The following is a 26,581-nucleotide window of genomic DNA, read 5'->3' on the forward strand; positions in this document are numbered from 1 at the left end:
CAAGACAGCCGTCATCGCTTATTTGCAAGGCACCGTGCTGGGCTCACACGGACTCTTTATGTACCTTAAAACACCCTTACGATAAAGGCACGAGTACCTTCTCTACATGCAGAGGTTCAAGTGCCAGGGCCGTGAAGGAGCAGCACCGGGAGATGTAATGCCTGAGCCTGGCCCATTCATTCACCAAGTACTTATTGAGTCCCTTCTATGGGCGATCTTGGCACTGGGAACAGCACAAGCCAGACGTGTAAGGCTCCCCCACCCACACCCCAAATTAGGAAACTCACCAATCAGTAGGAGTGTGGGCAGTAAAGTAAATAAAAATGACTGAGTCACATGCCATGTCAGAAAAGAAAAAAGAAAAACAAAGGAAGGAGATGAACAAGGAGGAGGGTGGGCAGGGGAAGTGTTTCCAGAGAGGGTGACGTGTGAGAAGGCACCTAAACAACGGCAGACATGAACGGCAAGAGGCTCTTGGCAGAAGGCACAGCAAATACAAAGAGGCAGAAACAAGTTAGTACTTTAGGGAAACTTGAGGAAGGAGCCACTGCAGAAGGGGCAGAGTGAGCAGGGGTGAGGGGCGGGCTGTGCCAGAGAGCAAGCTGCCAGCGAATGGGCCACAGAGAGCTCTGCAGAGAGCTCATAAACTTTATAGAGTGAGGCCTCGGGGTGTTATTGTGAGTGGAAACAGGCTGGAGGTCCATCCCCTGGGAGGGAGAGGTAGGGAAGATGACAGGATGTGCATTGGAAAGCTCTCTCTGGACAGCCCTCAGAGGACAGGCCAGGCAGTGAGGAGCCACAACTGGCAGCCACCTGGTACCCTGTCGGGTGAGGAGGACTACTTGGCAGGGAAAGCCAGCAGGACCAGATGGGACAGGCCAAGATGCATGCTGTGACTCCAGCAACCAATAATCCAAAAGGAATCCTGCCTCCTCTTCTCAGTCTTCAGCGGCTACCCAGTCACTCCAGGGAAAAGTCTACATCCTTCCACCTGCACCAAAGTTCTTCCCTCCATCCTCTCCGTCTGGCCTTCAGCTACTCCCTAATGTGTGTGCACTCTGCTGTAACACAAGGATCTCCAGCAACTCTGAACACAGCCTGTTTCTCTTGTCTGGTGTCCACGCAGTAGTCAGAGGCCAACCACCCACCTCTGGGGCAGGAAACAAAATGGAGCGCCTCAGACAAGTGGTTAGATAGGGCAATCCTGTCTCCGGTGTGTACCTAGAATTTAGCAATATTGGAAAGATCTGCTTGGGAAGAGATTTGGATCAACGTGAAAAACAGACCCCCTATTTCTCCCTGATGCGACATTTGTGCACCAGAAAGGGTGCTGGGGATGGAGCGTGTGCTAGACAGAATAAAATTCTGATGGTGAAAGGGGAAAGGCGGGACAAAGAGGAGAAGAATATAATCAGATATCACTGATTTGTTTATTATTCAATAAAGGTTTATCACAGCACTGAGTTAGATGCTGAAGATACAAAGATAAAAACGCACAGTGCTCTGAGATTTTACATCCCACTGCAGAAAAAGATAGTGGAAATAATGACCATTCAGTTAAGAAAAGCATGAGCAGTAGGTAAAGAGGGGAGAGGGAACAGACCTGCTGGGGAACCCACATAGGGCTTGTGTTTGAGTGGTGGTCGGCACAAGAATAAGTTTGCTGAGAGGACAGACAATGGATATACGGAGGAGAAAACATTCCAAGCAGAAGGGAAGACATCAGAAAGGCACAGAAGTGCATTTGCACAGTCTTTATTAGAGCTTGAAAATAAACTGAGGAGAAGCTATGCCATAGTCATGATTGCAGAACTTTTCACTGTTTGCTCCATCGATAAAAAATGTTTGCATATTTGTAAATTTAACATGCTACTGTTCCTATAATTATGAACACTATAAAAGGTTAAAAAAAATCTCAAAAATGGAGATTTTTGAGAAAGTGACTCCAGCCTGGGGCAGAGAAACTGTGAATTGAGGATGTGGTTCTAGAAAGTGAGGAAGGACACAAAGAAAAATGGGGTTATGTCAACAGGACAAAAGAGACAACTGGAAAAGGCTCACGTGGACCAAATTTGGGACAATTCTGGCATCAGGAAACAAGAAGCTGTAAATGATTATAAGACATAATCCAAGGTGTTAATTAGAAGAACAAAGAATCCGTGTGTGCATGATATGAAGGGATATGTGAGAGACTGCAGGGCAGGCGGCAGGCCTGGAAAGAGCACAAAAGCCTCACCTTCTGCATCTCCTCCATCTGGCTGCTCCTGCTCCTGAGTTATATCCTTTCATAATACACTAGTGACCTAGCAAGTGAACTCTTTTCCTGATTCTGTGAGCTGCTATAACAAATTAACTGAACCTGAACAGGGGTCCGTGGGAACCTCTGATTCACAGCTGATAGGTCAGAAGCACGGGTGCCAACATGGACTTGCCACTGGTGTATGACGATGTCTTGTGGGAACTGAGCCTTTAACCTGTGGAATCTGATGCTGTCTCCAGACAGCGTCAAAATCACGTTAAATTGTAGGACACCTAGGCAGCCCCAATGGCCCAGCAGTTTAGCGCTGCCTGCAACCCGGGGTGTGATCCTGGAGACCCAGGATCGAGTCCCATGTCAGGGCTCCCTGAATGGAGCCTGCTTCTCCTTCTGCCTGTGTCTCTGACTCTCTTTCTATGTCTGTCATGAATAAATAAATAAAATCTTAAAAACAAAACAAAACAAAAAAAAGAAAGAATAAATTTAAAAAAAAATAAATTTTAGGAGACCCAGCTGGTGTTGGAAAAGCTTCTGGTGTACGGAAAACCCCCAACACACACATTTGATGACCAAAGGTGTCAGAAGTAGTGTGTGAGAGTGAAGGAGACACACAGAGGTGAGTCTTTCCCTAGGTAAACCTACCTTCTGTGTGAAAACATTTTATAAGCACCTTCAAAGATCCTTGGTTAAAGTAAAAAGGAACAGGATAGGATATGTCTACTCAAGTAAAAACAAAAAAGATATCACACACACACAAAAAAAACCCCAAAACAACAAACAAACCAACCCACATCTTTAGAATAATTAGCTACAGCCAGTAAGTAACAAAGACCGCTCTGCAGGTCTCCCCTGCTGGACTCCAGGGGCTGCAGGATTCCCTGTGCTATCTGCAGGGCTGGGTCAACTGACTCATCATGTGTTAAACACTCTTGTCAGCAGAGGGAGCAGAGGAGGTTTCCGAGCTATTCCTCTGTGGGCTAGAATGGAAACCATCTGCGATTGCTTACTGGAGCCCCTTTGCATGACACAGGTAGGGACAGGTCATGTGGCATTCACTCTCAAGGGTTTGACAGAAGTCATAATCACATTAAAAACACATGCCACTTCCTTTAAAATAGCTTTAACGTTTCAGTTGCAGAGTTCTACAATCAGGAACAACCATCAAAATGAAATGAGACTTCTTCCTCAATACAAAGAGCCGGTATATTTCCCTGAATACAAACAAAACAAAAACCAAAAATTAAATATAACACTATCAGATGGAAGTACAAATTATAAACTACATATTCTATAAAAGCTATCGTACATGTAAGCTGCTGGACCTGGAAGGTTTTTGCAACTGCAGATGTCACTAACTATAGAAGGAATAAGAAAAGCTCAGAAATGGGATCTGATATTCAGAACGCAAGAGAAAGCCTAAGTGGTACAGAATACATTTTAAATTACATTACTTATTCAGAATTACAAAAGTAATACAGCGAAAATGGTTAATGCATACATACACGAATGACTTGGCCACCTCCAGGCCAATTCCCTTCACAGCATTTGTCAAGGTTATGATACTCGGACCACGGAAAGCAGACACCTGGCGGGGAAGGACACTTACTTTTTGGCAAATCTCCAGTGCTGGAGGCTGAAACCGTACGGCTTCTGTCATGGGATGGACTGCTTTCCTCAGGCTCGGTAAGTGGGGATCCCTCGGAAAGTGCAGAGCCACAAGCCACAGGTTCTAAAGGCCCAGAAAACAATGATGTGGAAAACTCTGGAAACTGTGACTCAGGAATTTTATGCCGTCCATTTGGCAATTCACCATTGAATTGTTCATAGGAGCTGCTATATGTGTAATCACTTTCTGCATTTGGCTCATCGAGGTTATATTCCTCAGGATTTGGGCAATCTTCTTCTTCATCGTCTTCATCATCCAGCTGCTGTTCCAGTAAGAACGGGCCATTCTCAATATGGCCATTGGTTTTGGGTGATTCTATCCAGGCAGGGTCTGCATTGGTCAATTCCTGTTCAACATCATCTTCATCCTTCTCAGTGTTTTCTTTCTCGGTGTCTTCTTTCTCTTCCTGGTCCTCAGCCTCGCCTTAAAAAGTTGATGGGTTAAGAATCAGAATGCGTTACTCTCCTTAACACAGTGGCACTAGGTACATATTTCCTCCAACAAGGGACAATTTTGAGTGGGCTTAATTTAGGGTTATTTTTCTCCCTCAAATAAGCTCAACCCCCAATGTGGGGTTCAACCTCACAACCCCAAGAGAGTCACATGCTCCACTGACCGAGCCAGCTGGGCACCCCCGAATATGCTTGATTTATGTACTACAAAGCAAAGCACCTCTTGGTTCTCAGGGTAAGATCATAGGTTTTCTAGATCTCATTTTTTCATTCAGTAAATAATTGGCTAACTCTTATTAGAAAAAGTTAGATTTGGAGGAAAATGACTCTTTATAGAGTTGCCTTTCTACTTCTACCCTCTCTTCTACAATCTTCAGAAAATGTCTGTGAATACACTACTATTAGGTTAAAGGTTAATTAAAAAATAAAGAATAATCATTAGTATGATTGAGACATGGTGTTAGACATTTTCCATTTTTTAAAAAACTGTTTTAAAATACTAACATATTTCTGGCATTCGTTTTACAAATGAAGTGGCAGACGGTTTCCCATATTCCCCAACCACAGCCTATGTGGTGACCCAGCAGGTGCTCACTCAGGAAGCTCCAGGACCCCGTGCAGACTGACCGTTGTCATTCACAGGCTCGCTCTCAGCCGCATCCTCTAAGCCGGCAGCTTTCAGTTTGCCCTCTGGGCGGTATTCATCATCTTGTTCATTGGAAGGTACTGCTGATGTGATGTTTTCTTCTATTATTTTCCTTTCGGCTTCTCGCTCCAATTCTTCTATCTCCTGCAGGCGCTTTTCCAATAACTCAGCCTGCCTTTTCTGCTTCTTTTTCAGTTTTTTCTTTTTGTTCTTAGATATTTTTCCTATCTACAACATGGGAAGAAAATACCACAGGTCAGTCTGCTTCTTTTTAAAGCACTCCACAAGACTACCTGTGCTAGCAACATGGCAAATAACAACAAATCATGTTTCCTCAGGTCTTATTCATTAAGACCAAGTCCCCATGGATCCCTGGGTGGCGCAGCGGTTTGGCGCCTGCCTTTGGCTCAGGGCGCGATCCTGGAGACCCAGGATCGAATCCCACGTCGGGCTCCCGGTGCATGGAGCCTGCTTCTCCCTCTGCCTATGTCTCTGCGCCTCTCTCTCTCTCTCTCTCTGTGTAACTATCATAAATAAATAAAAATTAAAAAAAAAAAAAAAAAAGACCAAGTCCCCAGACAGGAGACCCACCTTGTGGTTAGGGTTACAATAAAACCAGAAAAAAAAAAAGAAACCAGTGCTGCCTTACATCAAGTAGGGGGCGACTAGCAGTCCCTGTCCTTAGAGGGACACAGCTCCAATTCAAGAAGTCCACTTCAATTCAACTCTAAGAATGGAAAATGCTCAGATACCCCGGCCTTTAAACAAGAAGCACCCCTTGCAAGTTTTATTGCTGCCTATCTACAAACCAACAGTATCACCTCTCCTTAATGTCTTACCCAACTACCTGCCATAAAAGAAAGGCCTGCCAGCACAGGTGTACTGCCTTCATGGTTGGTCAACAGTAATGCTGGTGTTTGAGTCTCACACAACATGTCAGGGCTCCCTGAATGGAGCCTGCTTCTCCTTCTGCCTGTGTCTCTGACTCTCTTTCTATGTCTGTTTGAGCTGGGGTCAACAGCTGGGACTGCAGAAACTGTCAGCAATGAACATATGAAGTAAAGGAAAAAAAGAAAAAGCCACAGTTTCAGTCAGCCTCCTATCAGGGCCACATGACTGGGAAAGTGCTGGCAATGACAGCCTACAGTCTTTCCACAGAATCAATAACCAAAACAAGCTGCTCAAACCACAGCAGGACTGTAGGCAATGATTCGGCTCCTCAGTAAGCCAGGTGGCATAATTATTACAACTCCCTCTTGTACTGGGACTTTCATTCCAAAGTGAGGGCTGCTGGCAGCACTCTGAATTTCTCGACATTTCCTTTCAAATGCTTCTGGTTCATAAAGCTCTTTCAAAACTTGTAGGTGACTCATCAACTCAAGATATATATATATATACATATATATATATTCATTCTATCCTCTACTGGAACTAAACAGGTTTAGGGACATCAGGGTAAGTTTTAATTCCAAGCAACTTGTTTCATATGACTGGACCACAAAACAGACAATACTCTTCCATATTTAACTAGTGGCTGGAAAACAAATTAGAGTACAAGCTTCAGAAAAATGGGTATCTTGGAGGCAAATCAGAAATAATGTTAAGTGTTTTGTAAAAATCACACTTCGAACTCTATCTTGATCATGTCACATTTCACCAGAGTCAGCTAACAGCACCCTAGAAAGTGAACAGGGAAAATGAAGATCCAGCTTGGAAAAGCTCTAACTATTCCAACTCTAAAAATCACTTCAACTTATGAAAACAGTAAGCCTCATATATTCAAGGATACATAACATTTATCAACATGCCCATCTTTTACATCAAGATGGATTAAACATCTAAATTGAGAACATAACAAAAAAAAAAAAAATCCATTTGCCCAAACAATCTTAAATGAAAAACTGTGACAGAGAGAAACAGAGACTAACGTTACAACTTGAAAAGCTCAATAAGGAACAGTTGCTTTTGACGTGAAGGTGAATATAAGTGTATGTGTAAATACTTACAGGTTTTTGTTGTGGAGCCGTACTCACTAAAACAAAATGAAACAAAATGAATGTTTAGAGGAAAATAGATCTGTATCTTTATTAGGTAATCTCAATTGTAAAATGAAGGTAATCATTGCCTTTTAATGGCTATCCAACTTCAAAACTGTTAAAACTACAGAGCTTCTTAATCACAGAGATCTGAAGAAAGTTTATCCATCTCAAACAAATGACTGGCTCTTCAAAGGCACAGAAGTAGTTGTTCATTGGGCCACTTCCCTTATTTATCTAGAATTAAATACCCATTCATTTCAAAGAGAGTCAATACCAAAGCATTGACTGATAACTTAAGAAAATGGGTAAGAGTTCACAAATATCACATAGTCATCTAACCAAATTTATTTTATAGACAATAAAATGATGAATGTAAATTAGGAGATGCACATCTATGTTTGAAAACTCTTTGGCAAGTCTATACAGCAGAAATAAATACTCTAGAAGTCACATGACCAGTCTTTGCCAGCTTGATTGACCGTAGGTCTATGATCTAAAAAAACACCCTAAAGGTAAAAAACAAGACTAGGAGGTAGTGCGCAGCTCCCAAGAGTCCTGTCAGTCACAGGACTTCAGACCCTAAGTCTGCACACTTGCCGGACAATGCACTAGGGTGTGAATAACATGAAGAGATGAGGAAAGTGGTCAACATGTTACTGTAGCCGTTACACTCCATGGAAGCCAGATAGAAAACTCTATATATAGAAAACTCTATAAACTCAAGGTATCTGGCCTTCTCCCACCCTTGGGTCTTTTGTAACTAATTCCAAATTCACCAGTTAGACTCAGATTGATGTAGACTAACTGGAGACAAGGAAGCATTCTAACAAACCTAAAACCGGAAGAAAATTCTGATGACTATAGGTCAGCTACAAGCAAGCTGTTACCATGTACACCTTCACAGAGAAGTGTGCAGGCGATGAAACAGCTCGTAGGATTTCAAATGACTGTTTAAGGGAGGACAAAGTAACTCAAATATTAAAGCATAATTTAATTGGGGCATCTTTTTAAGACCTTTTTAAGAAAAAGGTCTTATTATTTCTAGCTGTCAGACTCTTTCAAAAGTTCTTAACAAGTATTTGACTCAACTGCTTTCAGTGTGCAACTCTGCTGGCTCTCAATGCCCCCAAACAAATTGAAACAAAGCTGGCTTAGCTCCTCACCTGCAGACCCGGAAGGAGGAGGAGCACCTGCTTTCTGCCACTCGGTGGCCTCGGCTGCCATCCTTCTCACATATGCATCATCCACACACATCAAGATGTTCTCCGGCTTTATGTCAGTATGAATGATCTTGCACTTACTGTGTAGATAATCTAACCCCTGGAGGACCTGGTCATTGTAAAATCAAGAGAAGAGAGGAGTTATTAATACCTTCACTGTTCAACATTTGTAAAAATAAGTAACATAATCACAAGGCACAAAATAAAATTGACACAAATTTCTAGTAAAAATCTCCCTCCTGCCCCCACCCTCACAGGAGCCCAGCATCTTCCCATAAACAACCAATGTGCATCATTCTGGAGATTCTTTATGTTCATGGAAGCAAATGCATCTATACACATACTTACGTTTATAACAACTTTATTGAGATGTAATTTACATACAATTCATCCTTTTAGGTGTACAATTCGATGGTTTTTAGATATCCACCATCACCACTACGTAAATTAGGACATTTTCATCACCCAGAAAAGACAAAACCTACCCAATGGGAGTTACTCTCCATCTCCTCCAGCTCCCCCAGCCTGTGCAACCGCTAATCTACTTTCTGTCTCCACACATTTGCTGGTTCAGAATATTTTATATGAATGGAATCATACAGTCTCCTAGAACAGGCATGATGTTTTAAAGGTCCACCCAAGTGTAGCATGTACTTCTGTTCTTTTAACTGTCAAATAATGTTCCACCAGATATACTCTATTTTGTTTAGCCTTTCATCTGATGGATATTTGGATTGTTTCCCCTTTATGGTTCCTACAAACAATGCTGCTATGACCATTAATGCAGGACTTTCTGTGTAGACATACGTTTTTACTTTTCTGGAGTGTATACCTGGGAATACAATTATTAGGTCATATGGTAACTCTTGTTTTATACAGTGGCTGCATCATGTCACATTCCCAGGAGCAAATGCAAGGGGGTTCTAGCCTCCTTGTCATGGCCTACACCGTTCTCTGTCTTTTTTTTAGTCACCCTAGTGGGTATGAAGTGTAACCTGCGTCTCCATGAGGTCTAATGATGTGTATACATTTTTAATACTGCAGGAAAGGAGTAAACAGCTATGGAATCCAGATCACGAAACCTCATTAACTCAAAGAAACTGCTGAACCAAAATATCCATGAAAACAAAACCCACAAAATTTACAGAGTGCAGTGACCACAGTATATCTGAAATTATTTCCACTGGAGAGGAATTCTTTCAATTCTTCCCATGAACAAAAATATGTTTTTAAAATATTCCCAAGTTCCTGTACATCAGAAATTCTATATGCTCAATAAACATTAGCATTTAATAAATCTCATCATACACTGTAAATCATTTAGGGGTCTTGTCCACAACAGACAAGGAAGTGGGAAAAAGACAAGCAGTAGGATATATAATATGTATTTCCCACTCTAGAAAGTTCTCAGCAAGAGCACAACGCTTCTGTCTCTTGTATCTGGCTAAACAACTGTAACAGATGACAGCATTAGGAAATGAGGGGACAGAGAGGTTCCACAAGGAAAATGAGAAAAGGAAGACCCATCCCCTTAAACAGGATGAAAATCCCTATATTCACCTGAAATAACTTTCCCTAGGAAGCATTTTTACATGACTTCGACTGACCCAGCATCAGTCAAACTCCTTAACAGGTCATGCACCCAATTCCAGGTGTCTGACATATAGTAATAAACACAGCTCACTGTCTCCCAGGGCTCATGGCCCCAGTGTCCTCAGAGAACTTACTGTCTTATGCCAAGGGAAGGAAAGGGACTGGCCAAAAAGAAACCAAGATGAACCACAGGCGTAACAAATGTAATTTAATGAACTGCTGACAAGTTCCTAGGAAGCACCAAAACAGAGGAACAGATAAGACTAGAATAAGAGGGAAAAAAAAAGCCACTTGTTTTTTTCACTTAAAATATTTAATGTTTGCAATAATATTGCAATTAAAACTACTAAATTATGTTTAAACCATCAAAGGACCCTGAAGAAAGATTCATTATACATTTCCATAAAGAATTAGGTTATAATCCTGATGGGAACACAATCCAGTGGGCCTATATGTTATTCACTGACATTCATGAATCTTTCTTTATTCAAACTGCAATAATATGGGGGGAATTTTTATACCTGAATAACAGAGATTCTGAGAAGTACAAGAAGTTAATGGACAAGAACAGTAATGATGTCTAACCTATGGAGGCAAAGGAACAAGATTTTTGAGAAAATTTACAGTTTAAAATTCTTCCAACTGAAACTGCATTTCAAATATCAAATATAAGCTCAAAGTAAAAATGTCAGTATCTTTTCACCACCATTTCATGCCCAAGTCATGCCTATCTTTCCACCTTAGCTCTTTCGTGGTAGTCAGGTTATTTTACTTGTGGGAGCCCACACAAGTAAGAGTTAATGTGATCCAGTATCCAAATGTGTTCATGAGTTCCCAATGACAAGGAGGCACTTGAGACGAACAAAGTGTTCTCAGCAAGAATTTAAGGTCCCAGACTTAAAATATTTGCAACTGCACTCAACTAGGGTTACCTTTCCATAAGAAACACAGCTTACGATGTCCGACAACGAACACAGTAAAAGAACTGACTGCTGAGACAAGTAAGTTAATTAAGATAATGCAAATCTGAAAGGAAATAGTTGAGAGGCACAGCACAGTGTGGTGTTAAAACACGGCCAGGGGACTCACACCACTCGCAGACTGCTCACTCCCTGAGCAAAGTACTTAACACTGTCTGAGCTTCCATTTTCAAATATTTAAAAAAGGGGGGAATATACCTATTAAATAGAAATATGGTAAGAATTAGAAATGATCTATGAAAAAAAATTTTTTTAATTAAAAAAAATGACCTATGGAATATCCACAAAAAACAAGGTTTACAGGAAGCTCAAAGTAAGTGGGAGAACTAATCTAAGTCAGAACATATGCACTAACATTGACTAACTCTGTGCTATGTATTAAACTTCTCTGGGTCTCATTCCTCCCACCTAATGAGTGGGCTATACACGATAAATTCTGTGTACATCCCACCAATGAAATTCTGATGCCATAATTTCTTTTAATTCTAAATTACAATTTTTAAAAAAGTCTTTAGCTGTAGACAAAAAAAAAAAAAAAAAAAAAACGGTTATTTTGAAAAACAGCATTTCTGTTCTCAGCCCGTGAATTTTAAAGCAATAAAGCATCTGAGAATCCAGAATAAACAGTAATGATGGGCAATCACATAATCATTTATGTAAAGTAACTATGACGATGAACAAAAGAGAAAAAGCAGTGAATCAAGCTCCATGCTGAAGGACAGATCTCCTCTTGCGAAATCTGAAAAACAGAATTAAAAGGAGCCTCTACTAATTTTCTGTGTTTCCTTTACTTGCTAAGCCCAGTATATTTGTCTTTCTTGCCTAAAAACACATACTTGGCCTCATCAGCAGGAGGCAGCAGAGGCTGCAGAGAGATCCCCCGACTGCCAACTGCTTGAATCTACAGTTGCCATGAGAGCTGAGATGAATCCAAGCACAGATGGGCCAAGGATGGGGCTGCAGCTCATTCAGAGCCAGATCACAACCTCAAAAGAAGGGGCCAGTTTTCTCCTCGTGAAGTCAGACCTGCAGGCTAGCAGCAGTTTATCAGCAAAGGCAGAGCCTAGGAGCCCCCAGTTCTGATTCAGACACTAACTAGCTAGTAGTTCCCTTCCCTGGCCTCAAATTCATGTGTAAATTAAGAGACTTGGTTCAAGACAGTCTCTCAGGTTTCCTTCTGTCCACCTATGAAGATAGCAGAGAGCATCTATTACTGGCATCAACAACATAATCCTACTCCCCTCCACCACGGCTTTACAATAGGTCCCGTGATCCTGGAGGAGGAGTGACTTGAGAAATAATGTGGGAACTTCTCTCAAAGATGTCTCCCTGGCCCTGCTCACCACCCAGAAAAAGAAGCTTCCTCCAAAAGACTAAACTGCAAAGAGAAAACAGAATGACAGCAACTTTCCAGATTATTTTCCAACTCTGGTCACCACATGGGGACTTTCTTCTTCCCACACCTGAACACAGGACATCATGAGTGAGGAAACTTGGCCTGCCTCTATTTCTGTGAGCAAGGCCTTGCTCCTGCAGCACCAAGGGAAGCCCAACTGGCATGGGAGGGCCAGCCCACACAGGAGCCATTTGCCAAGATACTCATTCCTCAGGGTGTGGACAAAAACCCCACAAGCCGAGAAACTTTCCTACTGAGAAACCTAAGGCTCCCACGGATTTCTCTTCTTCAGAAAACAGACACGAGGTGACAACCTGCTTCTGACAATTGTGGCATTAAACTGAATGGAGAAGTGTGGGAATCCCAGCTCAAAGGAAGGAGGCAAGAACTGGATGCACATGCACACAGAAGACTCAGTGGACACTCTCCTTGTCTGCTTTGGCCTGAAAGAGCCTTCTGCTCCATGTCCTCACTGGACTACTGAGAATTCATGAGAAGACCCTGGAGCTGTTCTTGCGAATGTGGTCAGGAGAAAGAGAAAGCTTCCATGCCCTGCACATAGATGGCGCCACAGAGCAATGAGCTGGCTAAGAGGCTTCCTGCCTGTGAAGGGGAGCGACTTCACCACGTTTCCCAGTTGAGGACCCAACATTCTGAGGAGAAGGATTCCAAGTCAGGACAGAAACATGTACTGGGCAGCCCAGGTGGCTCAGGGGTGTAGCACCTGCCTTTAGCCCAGGGTGTGACTCTGGAGACCCGGGATCATGTCCCGCGTCGGGCTCCCCGCATGGAGCCTGCTTCTCCCTCTGCCTGTGTCTCTGCCTCTCTCTCTCTCTCATGAATAAATACATAAAATATTTAAAAAAAAAAAACATATGTACTACCACAATGAATATACAAATGTTTACCAACTTAAAATTAATCTCCTATTCTATAACTGACTCCTGGCTCAATGGTAATGAATTCACTGGTAACTAGGAGCAGCAAGATAAATGTAATGGTAAGTTGATACTAAGTGTAGACAAGAGCATTCAGTGCTAACAGGCCAGGCCTTCATATGCCCCCAGAATCCGCTGCCTCACAGAAGCGGGGTATGGAAAAGCACTTCTATTTGTAATTTATTTTATTTTTTTATTTATTTGAGAGAGAGCAGGAGTGTGAGGGAGAAGCAAACTCCTCACCGAGCAGGAAGTCTAACGTGGGGCTTGTTCCCAGAACCTCCGAGATCATGACCTAGGCCGAAGGCAGATGCTCAATCAACTGAGCCACCCAAGCAGCCCGGAAAAACACTGCATTTTACAAGTCCCCTTAGCTTACATAGTACAGTGCATGTTACCAATTATAAATCACTTAGTAGGGATCCCTGGGTGGCGCAGCGGTTTGGCGCCTGCCTTTGGCCCAGGGCACGATCCTGGAGACCCGGGATCGAATCCCATGTCGGGCTCCCTGCATGGAGCCTGCTTCTCCCTCTGCCTGTGTCTCTGCCTGCCTCTCTCTCTCTCTCTGTGTGGCTATCATAAATAAATTAAAAACTTAAAAAAAAATAAATCACTTAGTAAATAACATCTAATGGCTATTCTTTTAAACAATCTAATTGCCAGCTCTACTAAGAAGGAAAAGAAAACCATTTACCACAAACAGACCCACGAATGTACACTTTGATAAACATGCTGTAACTTAAATGCTCCCAGATCTTTCTATGTAGACATAGGGCCTTGCACTTGAGAGCACGGGTTCCAAAATTATACCACCTGAATTCAAATCAGCGCTTAAAAACGTGGGAGTCTAAAGAGCATTGTAACTGCCATTGACATTCATAGTTACAGAAAAGATTAATAATAATTTAAAAATCCAGAGCTACAAGCTATAACTGCTAGTTTTCCTAGTATTTTAGCAAAGTCACCAAACCAGGGCCTTGCCCTTACAAAGAAGCCATTTCCTTACAGGGTTCCTATAAAGGGCAGTGAATTACACCATAAGATTTTAAAAAGTAAAATGTCAGTGACCCTTTCAATATATGAGCAAGTCAAAGTCACGTTTAAGGAACAGCAACACTGTCTGAAGAAGCCAGCACCTGCAGCATACCTTTCAAGCGCTACAAATAAACACAGCCAACACTAGCATCCTGTTTCTTCCGGATTTAGAAATAAAAGAAAAACATGAAACAGACCTCAATAAAGCTGATTTAAGAAGAAGTAAGACATGAAAGCCAGAGGGTGAAGAGACTAACACAAGATTCCACACACCTGAGCTAAGAAGGCAGCCTGGGAGAGGCAGGGGCTGCACACAGCATCCCAGACGCCACCAGCAAGTCACCATGGCTACAGGAGGACAGCTAAGAACTGACCAAAGGACTGAGAACAGTGCATGGGAAGCCCTGAAAAGGCAGATGATTAAATCATGTCATTGCTTTTAAAATATAAACAAGTGGTAATGTTTGTCTACCAGCACATCCAATCACAGAAAGCGAGCCATTTTGTAGAACAAAAAGAGAAACGTAGACCCTTTCTTTCATTTAAGGAAAGACAACCTACGAAAAACATTCCTTCACCACCTATGGCATGAAGGAAGTTACAAAGAGACACAGAACCCCCGTAGAATTCATAACTCCAAGAGCTCACAACACAGGTGGAGACACACACTGGCTACTTCACGCTGGTCATCACGCTGGATGCTCTATCAATAGCCCCTCCTGTTAATCACAAATCATCTAATATTATCCCAATTTCACAAATGAGGAAACAGACTCACAGAAGCTGCATCATTTGATCAGGGTCACAAAACAGTAAGTGCCAAAGTTATCATTTGAAGTTAAGCCTACTGGCAAAGGTGCACACTGGTTTTCAGTGGTTTTCCACAAGAGGGAATTCTACATCCTCAGGGACATCTGACAACTTTTAGAGACCTTTATAAGTGTCACACCTGGCGTGGGGGTGGCTGATACAGGCATCTAGTTGGTTGAGGCTAGGAATGCTGATGAACACCTAGCAATGCACGAGACAGGTCCCCACAACAGGAATTTTCCAGTACAGAATGTCAACAGTGCCAGGGCTGTGAAACCGTGGCTCATAGGGCAAGATACTATGATCATCAGGAAAGGCCCAGATGGAGGGCGTAGGCATACGGACAAGGGAAGAAAGAGCACTCTTAACTGGAGTAGAGTGGGAAGGAAGCCTCTGTCATGGAAGCAGAATTTTGGTAAAGTCCTTAAAAATATGGGTAGAAAAGACAAGTTGGTGTTTTCAGCAGCCTAAGACAAAAAAAAATGACCAAAGATGTGCAGCTAATAAACAGCCAGGTGAGTACTTTCCCTAAAATACCTACAAAATGAAAGTAGTAAAAATTTATGAATAAAAACTCTGACAAATCTGCATGTATTTATAGATGCTTGGGCATCTTTGAACATTCATAGGAGACTGGTAACTTGGTTGACTCTAGGAGAGAAACTGGGTACCTGAAGGACATACATTTTAGAACATTTACATGTATTATCTATTATCAATTTATGGGAAAAAATTCACTTGCCAGGAAATAAAAGCTGAATCAGGATTTGTGAAGGGAAATATGGGCTGACAGCAGATGGCAGAAAAACCTTAAACAGATTCACAAGAAGAACAGTGATTTAATTTTTACTGGACATTAGGCCAAGTACAATTCTAAAGTTATTTTATGCTGCTTGGCAAGATGCTAAAAGCCAAAGTGCCAGAGCCAGACTATCTGCGTATAAATGCCTGTTCTACAGCTTACTACTTTTTAAGTTACTTCATCACTGGGGCAAGTTACTTAACCTCTCCACACCTCCCTTCCTCTTCCATAAAATCAGAAGGGTAAAAATACTTATTTCATAGGGTTACTGTAAAGAGTCAATGGATTAAAATTTGTAAAGTACTTATAACTATGCCTGGCACATACTAAGCACTGAATAAAAATTTGTAATAATCAATGGTAGCATCCCTTTACATTTAAAAAATAATCTAGCAAGGAAGGTACCTTTATTAGTCTCATTTTATTCATGAGGAAATTGTGGCTTAAGGAAGTTAAGGAACTTAGCCTAAGTTCCTGGCTAGAGAAGGGTACATCTGACACCAAACCCCAAGCTCTTTATCATCCCACATGTCATTTCTTGAAAGTAAATGTTAAGCTTTAGACAATAGGCACTGGAAAGCCACTAAAGGTTTCTAAATGAGGAATATGAATTACTGAAGCAACGTTTTGTTTAGGAATGGAAAGGAGAAAAAATTGGCATAGGGAAATAGAGCAGGATGGGCAGGCCTCTGGGAGAGTAGAGAGCCTATGAAAAGGTACTGGCTGGGGGTGATAAGGGTCTGAACTAAGGAAGGTGGTGCCGGAAACACAAAGATCAGGAGTAAAACACACACCATGGCAAGGATCGATGGCTAGGTGACTAGTGAAACATGGCAGGTGAGTGAAACCAGAAGTCAGCCACACCTGATTTCAAAGGCAAGGGAGGCCACAGAGTGGGAAGAGTATTAGAAAGCTGCTCCATCTTGCCTGTTTTAGGAAGCACTGTAACTGTAAGGTCTATACTCAGAAATACTGAATCCATAGGCTGAGTGAAAGGGAATGAAGGAAAATTCAGGTTATAAGGATTATTAACCGGGATAGACAGCAATTTACTACTTTGAAAGTCATGGGAGGGACGCCTGGATGGCTCAGTGGTTGAATGTCTGCCTTCCACTTAGGGCGTGATCCCAGGTCCGGGATCAAGTCCCCCATCAGGCTCCCTGTCAGGAGCCTGCTTCTCCCTCTACCTGTGTCTCTGTCTCTCTCAAGGATAAATAAACAAAAAACAAAAAAACAAAAAACAAAAAACAAAACTTACAGGAAAGAAAGTTTAGGGGAAAAATCCAGAGTCCATATTTTAATAATAAAATAAAAGGTGGGGTCACACTAAAATCAAAACTTCTAACATTGCCTACGATGACTAAGTACAGGTGAAAATTTCACCTCGAAATCTTTCTAGACCAATAAAACACTCTAAGAGTTCTCAGTCTCCAAAGCACGGTGTGTGTGTGAATTACACAGGGAATGACGCACCCATTAAAATCATTTGTTCATTCAGCAAGGACCCACGAAAATTCCATTAAATCCCATGAATTTCATCTTTAGATTTGCAGACATTTTTACTTGCTGAGAAAGGCAATAAAGTTCCCCGTTCTGGAACACAAAATAAATATCAATGGCTCAACTGAGAGTCACCTTCTTTCATGAGCCAGCCTGAGACATGGCCAGTCCCCTATGGAACCATGGACATCTTTCCAAGTACAGGGTTCCAGGGGATGACAGATCTATGTGAAATACATGCGAGCTGGAGCTTCTCAAATTATTTGCTTATTGTAGAATATGTAAATCTTAATATTTTCAGGATTAACCAGAGATAATTAAGAAATTTTTTCATTTTTTTTAAAGATTTTATTTATTCATGACAGACCGAGAGAAAGACAGAGGGAAGAAGCAGGCTCCACACAAAGAGCCCAATGTGGGACTCGATCCCAGGATGCCAGGATCACGTCCTGAGCCAAAGGCTGATGCTCAACCACTGAGCCACCCAGGCTTCCCAATTTTTTCAGTTTTAACAAAATGATTTTTTAGAGTTCAGTTACCACTAATAGTCATAAATATGGAAGTGTCATTCAGGGATCAAACATTTCCAGTTAAAGGTTAATTGCCACCGCCCCCCCCCCCATTAAAGGAAAAATTTTTTTTGATTTGATATATTAACCATGTTAAAATAATAAATTAAAATGCTACTATCTAAAATCTAAAAGAGAACAGGTATTAGTATTAAGCCAAAGCTGACCACAAGTTCACAACAGGCATGTATATGTACCAACTACGTCCAGGAACAGTACTTCATTGTCTAAGCCAAGGCAAAGAGCACTCCTCTTTCCAATTTCTCTTTTTGTGTAACATCTATAATGTTAGAAGACAAGCTGCCAATTTGCAGTGTAAAGAGACAAAGATAAATGATGAACGATGCGACCTATACACAACTTCAAAAGCAAAATCTAGGATAGGATGCTTTCACAAACCAATTTAAGCTTTGAAATCTTTATTAAATGAAAACCTATTCATATGCACATAAGCAAATACTATCTATACTACAGTTGTTAGGAAGGTTCTTCTGTAGGCACCCATCTCTTGAATTCATACTTTAACCGTGACTCATTCCATCATTTGTTTCCTATGTAAGAAATTTGGACCCAGGCCTGTGTTTCAGGTCTGGAGACCCTGAACAAGTCTAGCTCCAGCTCTGGGCCTTGATGGCAAGGGATGGGCACCAAATCACATAAGCCTTTCCTCAAGCAAACCAAGCGACTCCCTGATATATTACTTACTCTGCAGAATTATCCAAGGCAATTGTCCATGACAGCAGAACAAGTAATAAATTGTATCTGTAACTTTCCTAGGTAGGCTATAAGGGCAATGAGGAATAAGATTGATATATTCCATGCAGAAAACCGAATCTGGTAGATATTTCTAATTAGGAGATCTTCCATATGTGTATACTTTCATCCTATAAATATTTGCTAGAACATCATACTTGAATCAGACCCCAGCTAAAGGTTTTCTTTTGTCAAGGCAATTGAATAAAGTACAAATCTAACATGATACTCCCGATATAACTTAAATATTCTTTACATTATCTTTCATTTAGCCTCCATCCAAAGATACATATAAACAAACACAAATTATCTATTTCTTCTCTATTTTATAAGGAACTAAATGGGTCATTTCATAGTAATGATATTAGATAAAACAATTCCTCAGTATGTCGTATCACTTACCTTAACAAAAGATCAATACACCAAAAGAAATGCATGCCTGACATTTACCTACTGCCCTCTTCACAAGACAGAATGACATGTGATTAGATAATTATAAAACTGATGTAACAAGTTCAAATGTACACTGTAATGTACATGTATAAATTTATAAGAGATTATATTTATACCTGTGACAGCATGCACATGTGTGTGTATTTAAGAACAGCAATTTGCACTGAAAGGCTAGCCAGTTAGGCACTGGAGGGCAGGGCTGCCCTGGCTTCCTCACCTGTCGAATGATACTCTTCACACAACGTACGGGGAGGCCTTGGTAATTGGACTTGATGATCCACTTGAGGAGATGATGGCCAAGCACTTCGAAGACCATGCAGACATCTGGGATATGGTTAAGGATCACGTGTGGACACATTTCCTGGAGTGAGGCAATTACTCAAAGCGGTATCATTGTAGCACTTGGCAATTTTATCTTTATAAAATGCTGTATCATGGGGCACGTGGGTGGCGCAGTCAGGTAAGCGTCCAACTCTTGGTATTGGGTCAGATCATGATCTCAGGGTAGTGAGAAGGAGCCCCGCGTTGGGCTCCACGCTCACCATGGAGACTGCTTGGGATTCTCCATGGTGCCCCATCCCCAATCATGCACACCTACATGCGTGCACTAAGAAACAACAAAAAACATTTAAAAATGCAACATCAAAATAAAATAAATAAAAATAAAATAAAATAAAATAAAATAAATAATAAAATAAAATAAAATAAAATAAAATAAAATAAAATAAAATAAAATAAAATAAAATAAAATAAAATAAATAAAATAAAATAAAATAAAAATGCATCATCACTACCATCAATAATACCAAAGTGGTCACAGGCTGTTTCTCACCAAAATAGGTAGATCTAACATTTACCAAGTACTTATATCCTACATGTTACTCAGTGTAGGCTTGTCAAACAATATGCTTACCCCTACACAGAAGCAACCACAGTGAACCCAGGAGCCGAAAAGATCCCCAGTGTCACACAGTCCAAAAGTTGCTGGGTCATGAGGCAACCTTGCACCTCCCTGCACTCTTGCTCATTTCAACATCCCCCTCCCTGATAATCAGCAGTAATGAAAGTAAGCAAGGCTAAAACCTCATAAAAACTGATGGGAGGGCAGCCCGGGTGGCTCAGCAGTTTAGCGCCGCCTTCGGCCTAGGGCCTGATCCTGGAGACCCAGGATCAAGTCCCATGTCAGGTTCCTTGCATGGAGCCTGCTTGTGTCTCTGCGCCCCTCCCTCCCTCTCTCACGAATAAATAAATAAAATCTTAAAAAAAAAAAAAAAAAAAAAAACTGATGGGGGAGAGGGGGCAACAAAAAACCCTTTCTTAAAAGTGTCCTGCCTGCCTATATTCCTAACACATAAAACATTTTATAAAATAGAAATTTACAAAACACAGTGAAGATATTTAACCTTTTCCTTCAATAGTATATATATTTTTTAAAGATTTATTTATTTGAGAGAGTGCGCACGTGCATGAGCAAGAGAAGGGCAGAGGGAGAGGAAGAAGCAGACTTCCTGCTGAGCAGGGACCCCCCCCCCACCCCATGCGGGGCTTGATCCCAGGATCCTGAGATCATGACCTGAGCTGGAGGCAGACGCTTAGCTGACTGACTACCCAGGCACCCCCCAAGAGTATCTTTCTTTGCAGAACCAGATCAAGTTTAATACTACAGGAGGCTCTCAATGATGTAAGATCACAATATAGAACATAGCATTTAATAATGAAATCTCAGGAATTTGGGTATTCTAGTCAACCAGGGACTCTGCAGAAGTAGACCCACTAAAGTCCATCATACAAATATATTCATGTTATTCATACAGAAAGATTTATAATGTCTCTGAAACCTTTTTAGAATATATTGTTCATCTCTGGAAGCCTAAAGACAGGCTATTAAAAGCAGGTTAATTGATTTAATATTTTGTACTATAATATCTAGATCTACCAATCAAATTATCACAGTTGCTTTAAATATTTTTATTTTATTTTATTTTTTGCTTTAAATATTTTTAGTGAAAAATTTAAAAAGCATTTCTACACTGTAGGAGAACATTATAGATTTATGCACAGATAATATAAAGCCAGAAGTTTCTTACTATTTCCCAAATCATTATAAAAAATGGCAAAATGATTACAGTTGGTAAAAGACGCAGAGCCAAAGGCCAAGATTTCTAAATTATGACCTAAATCTTCTCAAAGCACTGACAACCTGGACTATAATGGTTTCCCTGGCGCTTTATAAAATAGTAATAACAGCCACTGGAATGTATATATACCCAAAACACTCCATTTACCTATAAATCAGGTAGTTTCTCCAAAGAAATTCTCTCAGCTATCCCAGCAAACTGCCTTACAAAACTAAGAAGAGGAGCTGCCCTGCCTGCCCATAAACAAACAAGCTCACCTGGAGACAGGGCAAAGGACCAGCTCTGTCTATAGGGTGGTGGAAAGAACACCAGAACCTGAATGACTTGGATGAGCGTCTGACTCTTGATTTTAGCTCAGTATGTGATCTCAGGGTCATGAGATTGAGCCCTGCATCGGGCTCCATGCTCAGTGGGGAGTCTGCTTGAGATTCTTTCTCTCCTTTTCTCTCTGCCCCTCCTCCTCTTCAATCTCTCCCTCAAAAATCAATCTTTAAAAAAAAAAAAAAAAAAACGAGGGGAAAATGCACTGAGCAACAACCAGAAATAATCTTGAGGAAAAGACAAAGTGACATCAGCAGGCACTGGTACTTACTAGTACCCTCTAATCCAATCTCTGAAGGAAATACAGAACCTCCTTCAGACATACAGGGTATGAAGGAAGTGCCTGCTCAGGGATTAAAGCTTAGGAGATACAGAAACAGGGTACCAGTCTGGGCTGTAAGCTGGGAGAAGGCTTTGTCCTCGGGCTTCTGGAGCTGGAGGAGGTCAAATACCAAAATGATGGATCTGTTCCAAACATGTTATGATGGAAGGAGCAAAAGATTGGCAAGGAGAAGACCCTGACTCTTGACACAACCGATCTTTTGCTCCTTTTCATCTGTAATGATGACTGTGACTAATCTTTCTCTGCTCTCTACTTACACATATGTATGGTTCTTCCCCAGCTTGATATTGAAGGTAGAGGGATTGTCTGTAAAGAGCACGGTGCCTGGACAAGAAGAATGTTTAAGATGCTGTACAACCCCAGAGAGATTACCCAAGACACTGAAATGGACTGGCAGGAATTGGGGAATTTTCGGCATACCATGTTATAGCATTCTATGATGACAGTAGAGGCTTTATATAGACATTGATACAGCACAGCAAACAGGAGTTTAAACAAGCTTGAAATATTTCCATATTTTAAAAGTAAAAAGCCACTAGGAAATAAAAGAATTATCAGTAAGGATACGTATTCCATTCATGCCTGAAATCTTGAAGTCATCAATTAACTGTACTACCATGTCTTTATTCGGGTCAGTGGGATCACTTTCTCGAACCTACAGGAAAAAAAATGAATTCAAGGACAGAAATATTTAAGACTGAAAGTCATTTCCATTATAATCAACTAAAAACATTTTAGTAAAATGGATGTTTTTAAAGATAAAAGATTCATCATTCAAACTTAAAAATTCCTCTGTAAAATTTTGTCATTAATTTTTCTTGCATTATTCACATTTTGGGGATACTTACACATTTGAGCAGTTTTATTTCATCCAAGGCTGTCTCTGTATAATGCTGGGCACTTTTTACAACTTTCATTGCAACAAATCTTTTCCCCCTTTAAAAAAAAAATGCATATTTTTAATATTAACAGAAGTAATCATTATAATAACATCTATTCAATAAATAGAAACTTCCTTTTTTTAAAGATTTTATTTATTCATGACAGACACACAGAGAGAGGGGCAGGGACATAGGCAGAGGGAGAAGCAGGTTCCCTGCGGGGAGCGTGATATAAGACTTGATCCCAGGACCCCAGGATCAGGACTTGAGCCAAAGGCAGATGCTCAACCACTGAGCCACCCAGGCATCCCAATAAATAGGAACTTCTAAAAATCTTTCCTTTAAAACAGTACTTTTTCGGGGATCCCTGGGTGGCTCAGCAGTTTAGCGCCTGCTTTCAGCCCAGGGTGTGATCCCGGAGTCCCGGGATTGAGTCCCACATCGGGCTCCCTGCATGGAGCCTTCTCCCTCTGCCTGTGTGTCTGTCTCTCTGTCTCTCTCATGAATAAATGAATAAAATCTTGAAAAAAAAAAAAAAAAAACAAGACAGTACTTTTCAAATTGTGCAACAGCAATTAAGCAATAGGTTAATGGATCAAAACAATCTCTTCTTTGCATCATGTTGTCTTTACCTAATTAAAAAAAAAAGGTAGACTGGAAAAATATCAGAGTTCATCCATACATTAAAGGTAATTCTTATTTTATAACACTTCTGTTTTAGTACATACACATACACACCATATATGTATGTGTGTAAGGGGTAGCATTGTAGTTTCATACTATGGAGCCGTAAAAAAAAAAAAAAAAAAGTTAGAAACCACTGACTTTTAAGGTCGACACATCATTATTTTACATGTGAATGTTTCTCTGATATGGGTGAATTATTAGAAGAATATGTGATACAATGCAATTTCAATGAATAAGCTTCAGACATAAAAGCAGAAGAAAGTTAATATATTAAGATAACAGACAAGAGAACTTCTGACTGGGGTGGGTGGGTGTCTAGGTGAGTGGGGCAGGCTTATGCCAAGTAGTATACATGCCACAACAGAAGTAGGCATGCTCCTCAGCCATATTGTATTATAAAGGTTGAACTAGTCCAGAAACTAAATGCACAAATGACAAAGAACACTTACTGCATATCCCAGCACAGCCAGACAGTTGAGAAGTGTCCCCATCCTAGCTTCCTAATAACATGGTAGCGGCCATTGAAGAGGTCTCCAATTTTCACCGGATGGTAGCCACCTGTTATAAAAAAATTTTTTTTTTAATTTCAGAGAAATAGTAATAAAATCTCTTCCTTTGTGTCAGTTCTTTTTTTTTTTAAGATTGTATTTATTTTTCAATTAATCTCTATACTCAATGTGGAGCTTGAACTCAAGACCCCAAGATCAAGAATTACATGCTCTACTGACTGAGCCCGCCAGGTGCACCCTTTAGTCAGTTCTTGAGTCCATTTAAGAAAGCTCTAAGTACTAAAATCAGATCAAAATATGTTTAATAATACAACATTTTTCTTGAAAGTATCTTTCATCGAGAGAAAAATGTCCTTTGCCTAAAAAGCCCTTCTGTTCATTCTGATTTAACTCAGACAAGCCATCAAGCACTCTGTAACAGTAATTTGTGTACATAATATGCACACACCAGTTCTTGACTTTTCCATACAATGTCATCTTCTTTTCTAAGCAATAAATTCAATGCAAATCTTCTTGGGTTAGTATAATAACTCAGCAAAATAAAAAATGTGTACTCTGAGTAAATCTGCATACACCAATAGTTAGTGTATAACCAACAAGGAATCATATAATGTACAACAGTTCACCCTCCAACACAGCTCACTCCTCTCTCCCCTGACTTCTCCAACCTCAAACCACTGCTGAGAAATAGGATGGAGAGTGAGAGAGCATACCCTGTGGAGGCAGATACTTGGGAAAGGTAAAAGAGTGCTTTCATAAATATCTGGCATAAAAAGACCTTTACTCTGTATTTGTAAGTAAAATAAACAGGCTGCAAAGTAGCATGAAGAATGTGATACCATTTTTGTGAAATACACCAGGAAAAATCTAGGGGGATAAGATGTTTGCAACAAACATCTCTGGGTATAAAATTACTTTTATTCTTTTTATCTACCTTAATTTTTTACTAAAATACACATAATGCTTTCTGACTTTTTATTCTTATAACATCCGCTTCTTTATTGCAACATTATCTCTCATTTTTCAAGTCTGCAAGTCAATTCTTACAAGTCACTCAAGGAAGGATAGGTCCGTGGATAGGTCCTTCCCAGCTAGTGTTCAGAGGCTCAGAGCAGGTGCAGGAAGTATTCAAGCCACATCTTTTAATGTATCTAAGTTTCTTTCAGAAGGCTAGGAGTAAACTTCAAGAAATACTATGAATATTTTTTGGGTTTATTTAGATTGTTTCCTAACTGAATTAGTGAAGCAGTAATTTGACAAGATACTGAGTTTTAAAGATTCTTATTCTCCTGCCATTACACCTGGATTTCTCAGATTTTAATATCAAAGTCTTTAACAGGGGGATCCCTGGGTGGCTCAGTGGTTTAGCATCTGCTATTGGCCTAGGGTATGATCCTGGAGTCCCGGGATTGAGTTGTACATTGGGCTCCTGCATGGAGCCTGCTTCTCCCTCTGCCTGTGTCTCTGCCTCTGTGTGTGTGTGTGTGTGTGTGTGTGTGTGTGTCTCATGAATAAATAAATAAAATCTTAAAAACACACACACACACACAAAGCCTTTAACAGTATTCTGGGTAAAAGATATGAACTAAAAGATAATAAATTAAGAATATAGCAGATAACATAGGTGGTGACTAAACTCATTGTAGTGATTTCACAATAAACACATAGGTCAAGTCATGATGCTATATACCTGAAGCTCATACAGTGCTATATTATGAAATACATCTCAATAAAATGAGAAGAAAAAAATGGCTTATTACTTACTTAAAAGGTTAAACTAAAATTGAAGTGAATTGAATTTACAATACAATTTTGAACCATTAAAATTAACACTGAAAAGGAGAGAAAAACTATAATTTTCCAAGTACAAATTAGGGGCATTGTGCTAGGCACTTTATTTTCAAAACCATGTTCCATGAAAGGAAGTAAATTCCACAATATGTTGCTGGTGTTCCATGGTAGAAGTGGGGAGAAGGGAGAGTCTAGGAAATAAGAAATTCAACAAAGCAAAGCAGATGTTTTGACCACAGCGTTCTAAGAGCCCAATGTCTTAACACACAGTGGGGATTTCAAAGAGAAGAGAGCATGCTGCAAATTCCAGACATATTTGTTCATGAAATGATCCTTTAAAAAAAAAAAAGTCACATTTCACAACACAAAAGTATTTAGGGAACACCAATGTCTATGTAATTTCTTACAACCACCCCACAAAGCAGGTTGAGGTCTGGAAACCGAATTTGACTCCAAAGTCCATGCCTTGTCCACCAGAAAGAAATGGATTTCGTTTTTAACAACTGCAGGACTATTTCCCGGTCGAAGTATATAGGGAACACTTGAAAGCTTAATTAGAAGCTATTTACTACTTAATTGCATATTATTCCCAATATTAAAGTCTCTAAATTTAAAAATAATTTAATTATGCATAAAGAGAAGAAATTTTTATCATTATGGTATGTTTCAGACTTGGATTCTCCAACAACCAAAGTGTGTACATGTGAGCAAGAACAGAAGAGCACTATTTAGCATAGCCATTCCTTTTCTCAATAGGGCTTTGAAAGTTGAACAAAAATTATTAATTTAGTCCAGTTATCTC

At 40.4% G+C, this 26,581-nt stretch overlaps 1 protein-coding gene across 22 annotated transcripts in view; it reads right to left on the bottom strand.

Annotated features, from left to right (window-relative positions):
- Positions 1-26,581, bottom strand: part of SRPK2 (SRSF protein kinase 2) — a 266,464-nt gene that overhangs the window by 41,761 nt on the left and 198,122 nt on the right. For all 22 annotated transcript variants that reach the window (XR_013360362.1, XR_013360360.1, XR_013360359.1 and 19 more), the window contains 8 exons: positions 23,929-24,037; positions 22,760-22,847; positions 22,479-22,566; positions 19,327-19,433; positions 8,224-8,389; positions 7,028-7,053; positions 5,003-5,249; positions 3,864-4,346 (listed from right to left, as the gene is read on the bottom strand). Coding sequence is in view for 18 of the 22 variants with exons in the window: in XM_077863989.1 (XP_077720115.1) it covers positions 3,864-4,346; positions 5,003-5,249; positions 7,028-7,053; positions 8,224-8,389; positions 19,327-19,433; positions 22,479-22,566; positions 22,760-22,847; positions 23,929-24,037 (1,314 nt within the window). In the remaining 4 variants the exon portion in view is untranslated. The remainder of the gene's footprint in view (positions 1-3,863; positions 4,347-5,002; positions 5,250-7,027; positions 7,054-8,223; positions 8,390-19,326; positions 19,434-22,478; positions 22,567-22,759; positions 22,848-23,928; positions 24,038-26,581) is intronic.

Source organism: Canis aureus, chromosome 21, assembly GCF_053574225.1.
Source record: "Canis aureus isolate CA01 chromosome 21, VMU_Caureus_v.1.0, whole genome shotgun sequence".
NCBI classification, from domain to species: Eukaryota; Metazoa; Chordata; class Mammalia; order Carnivora; family Canidae; genus Canis; species Canis aureus.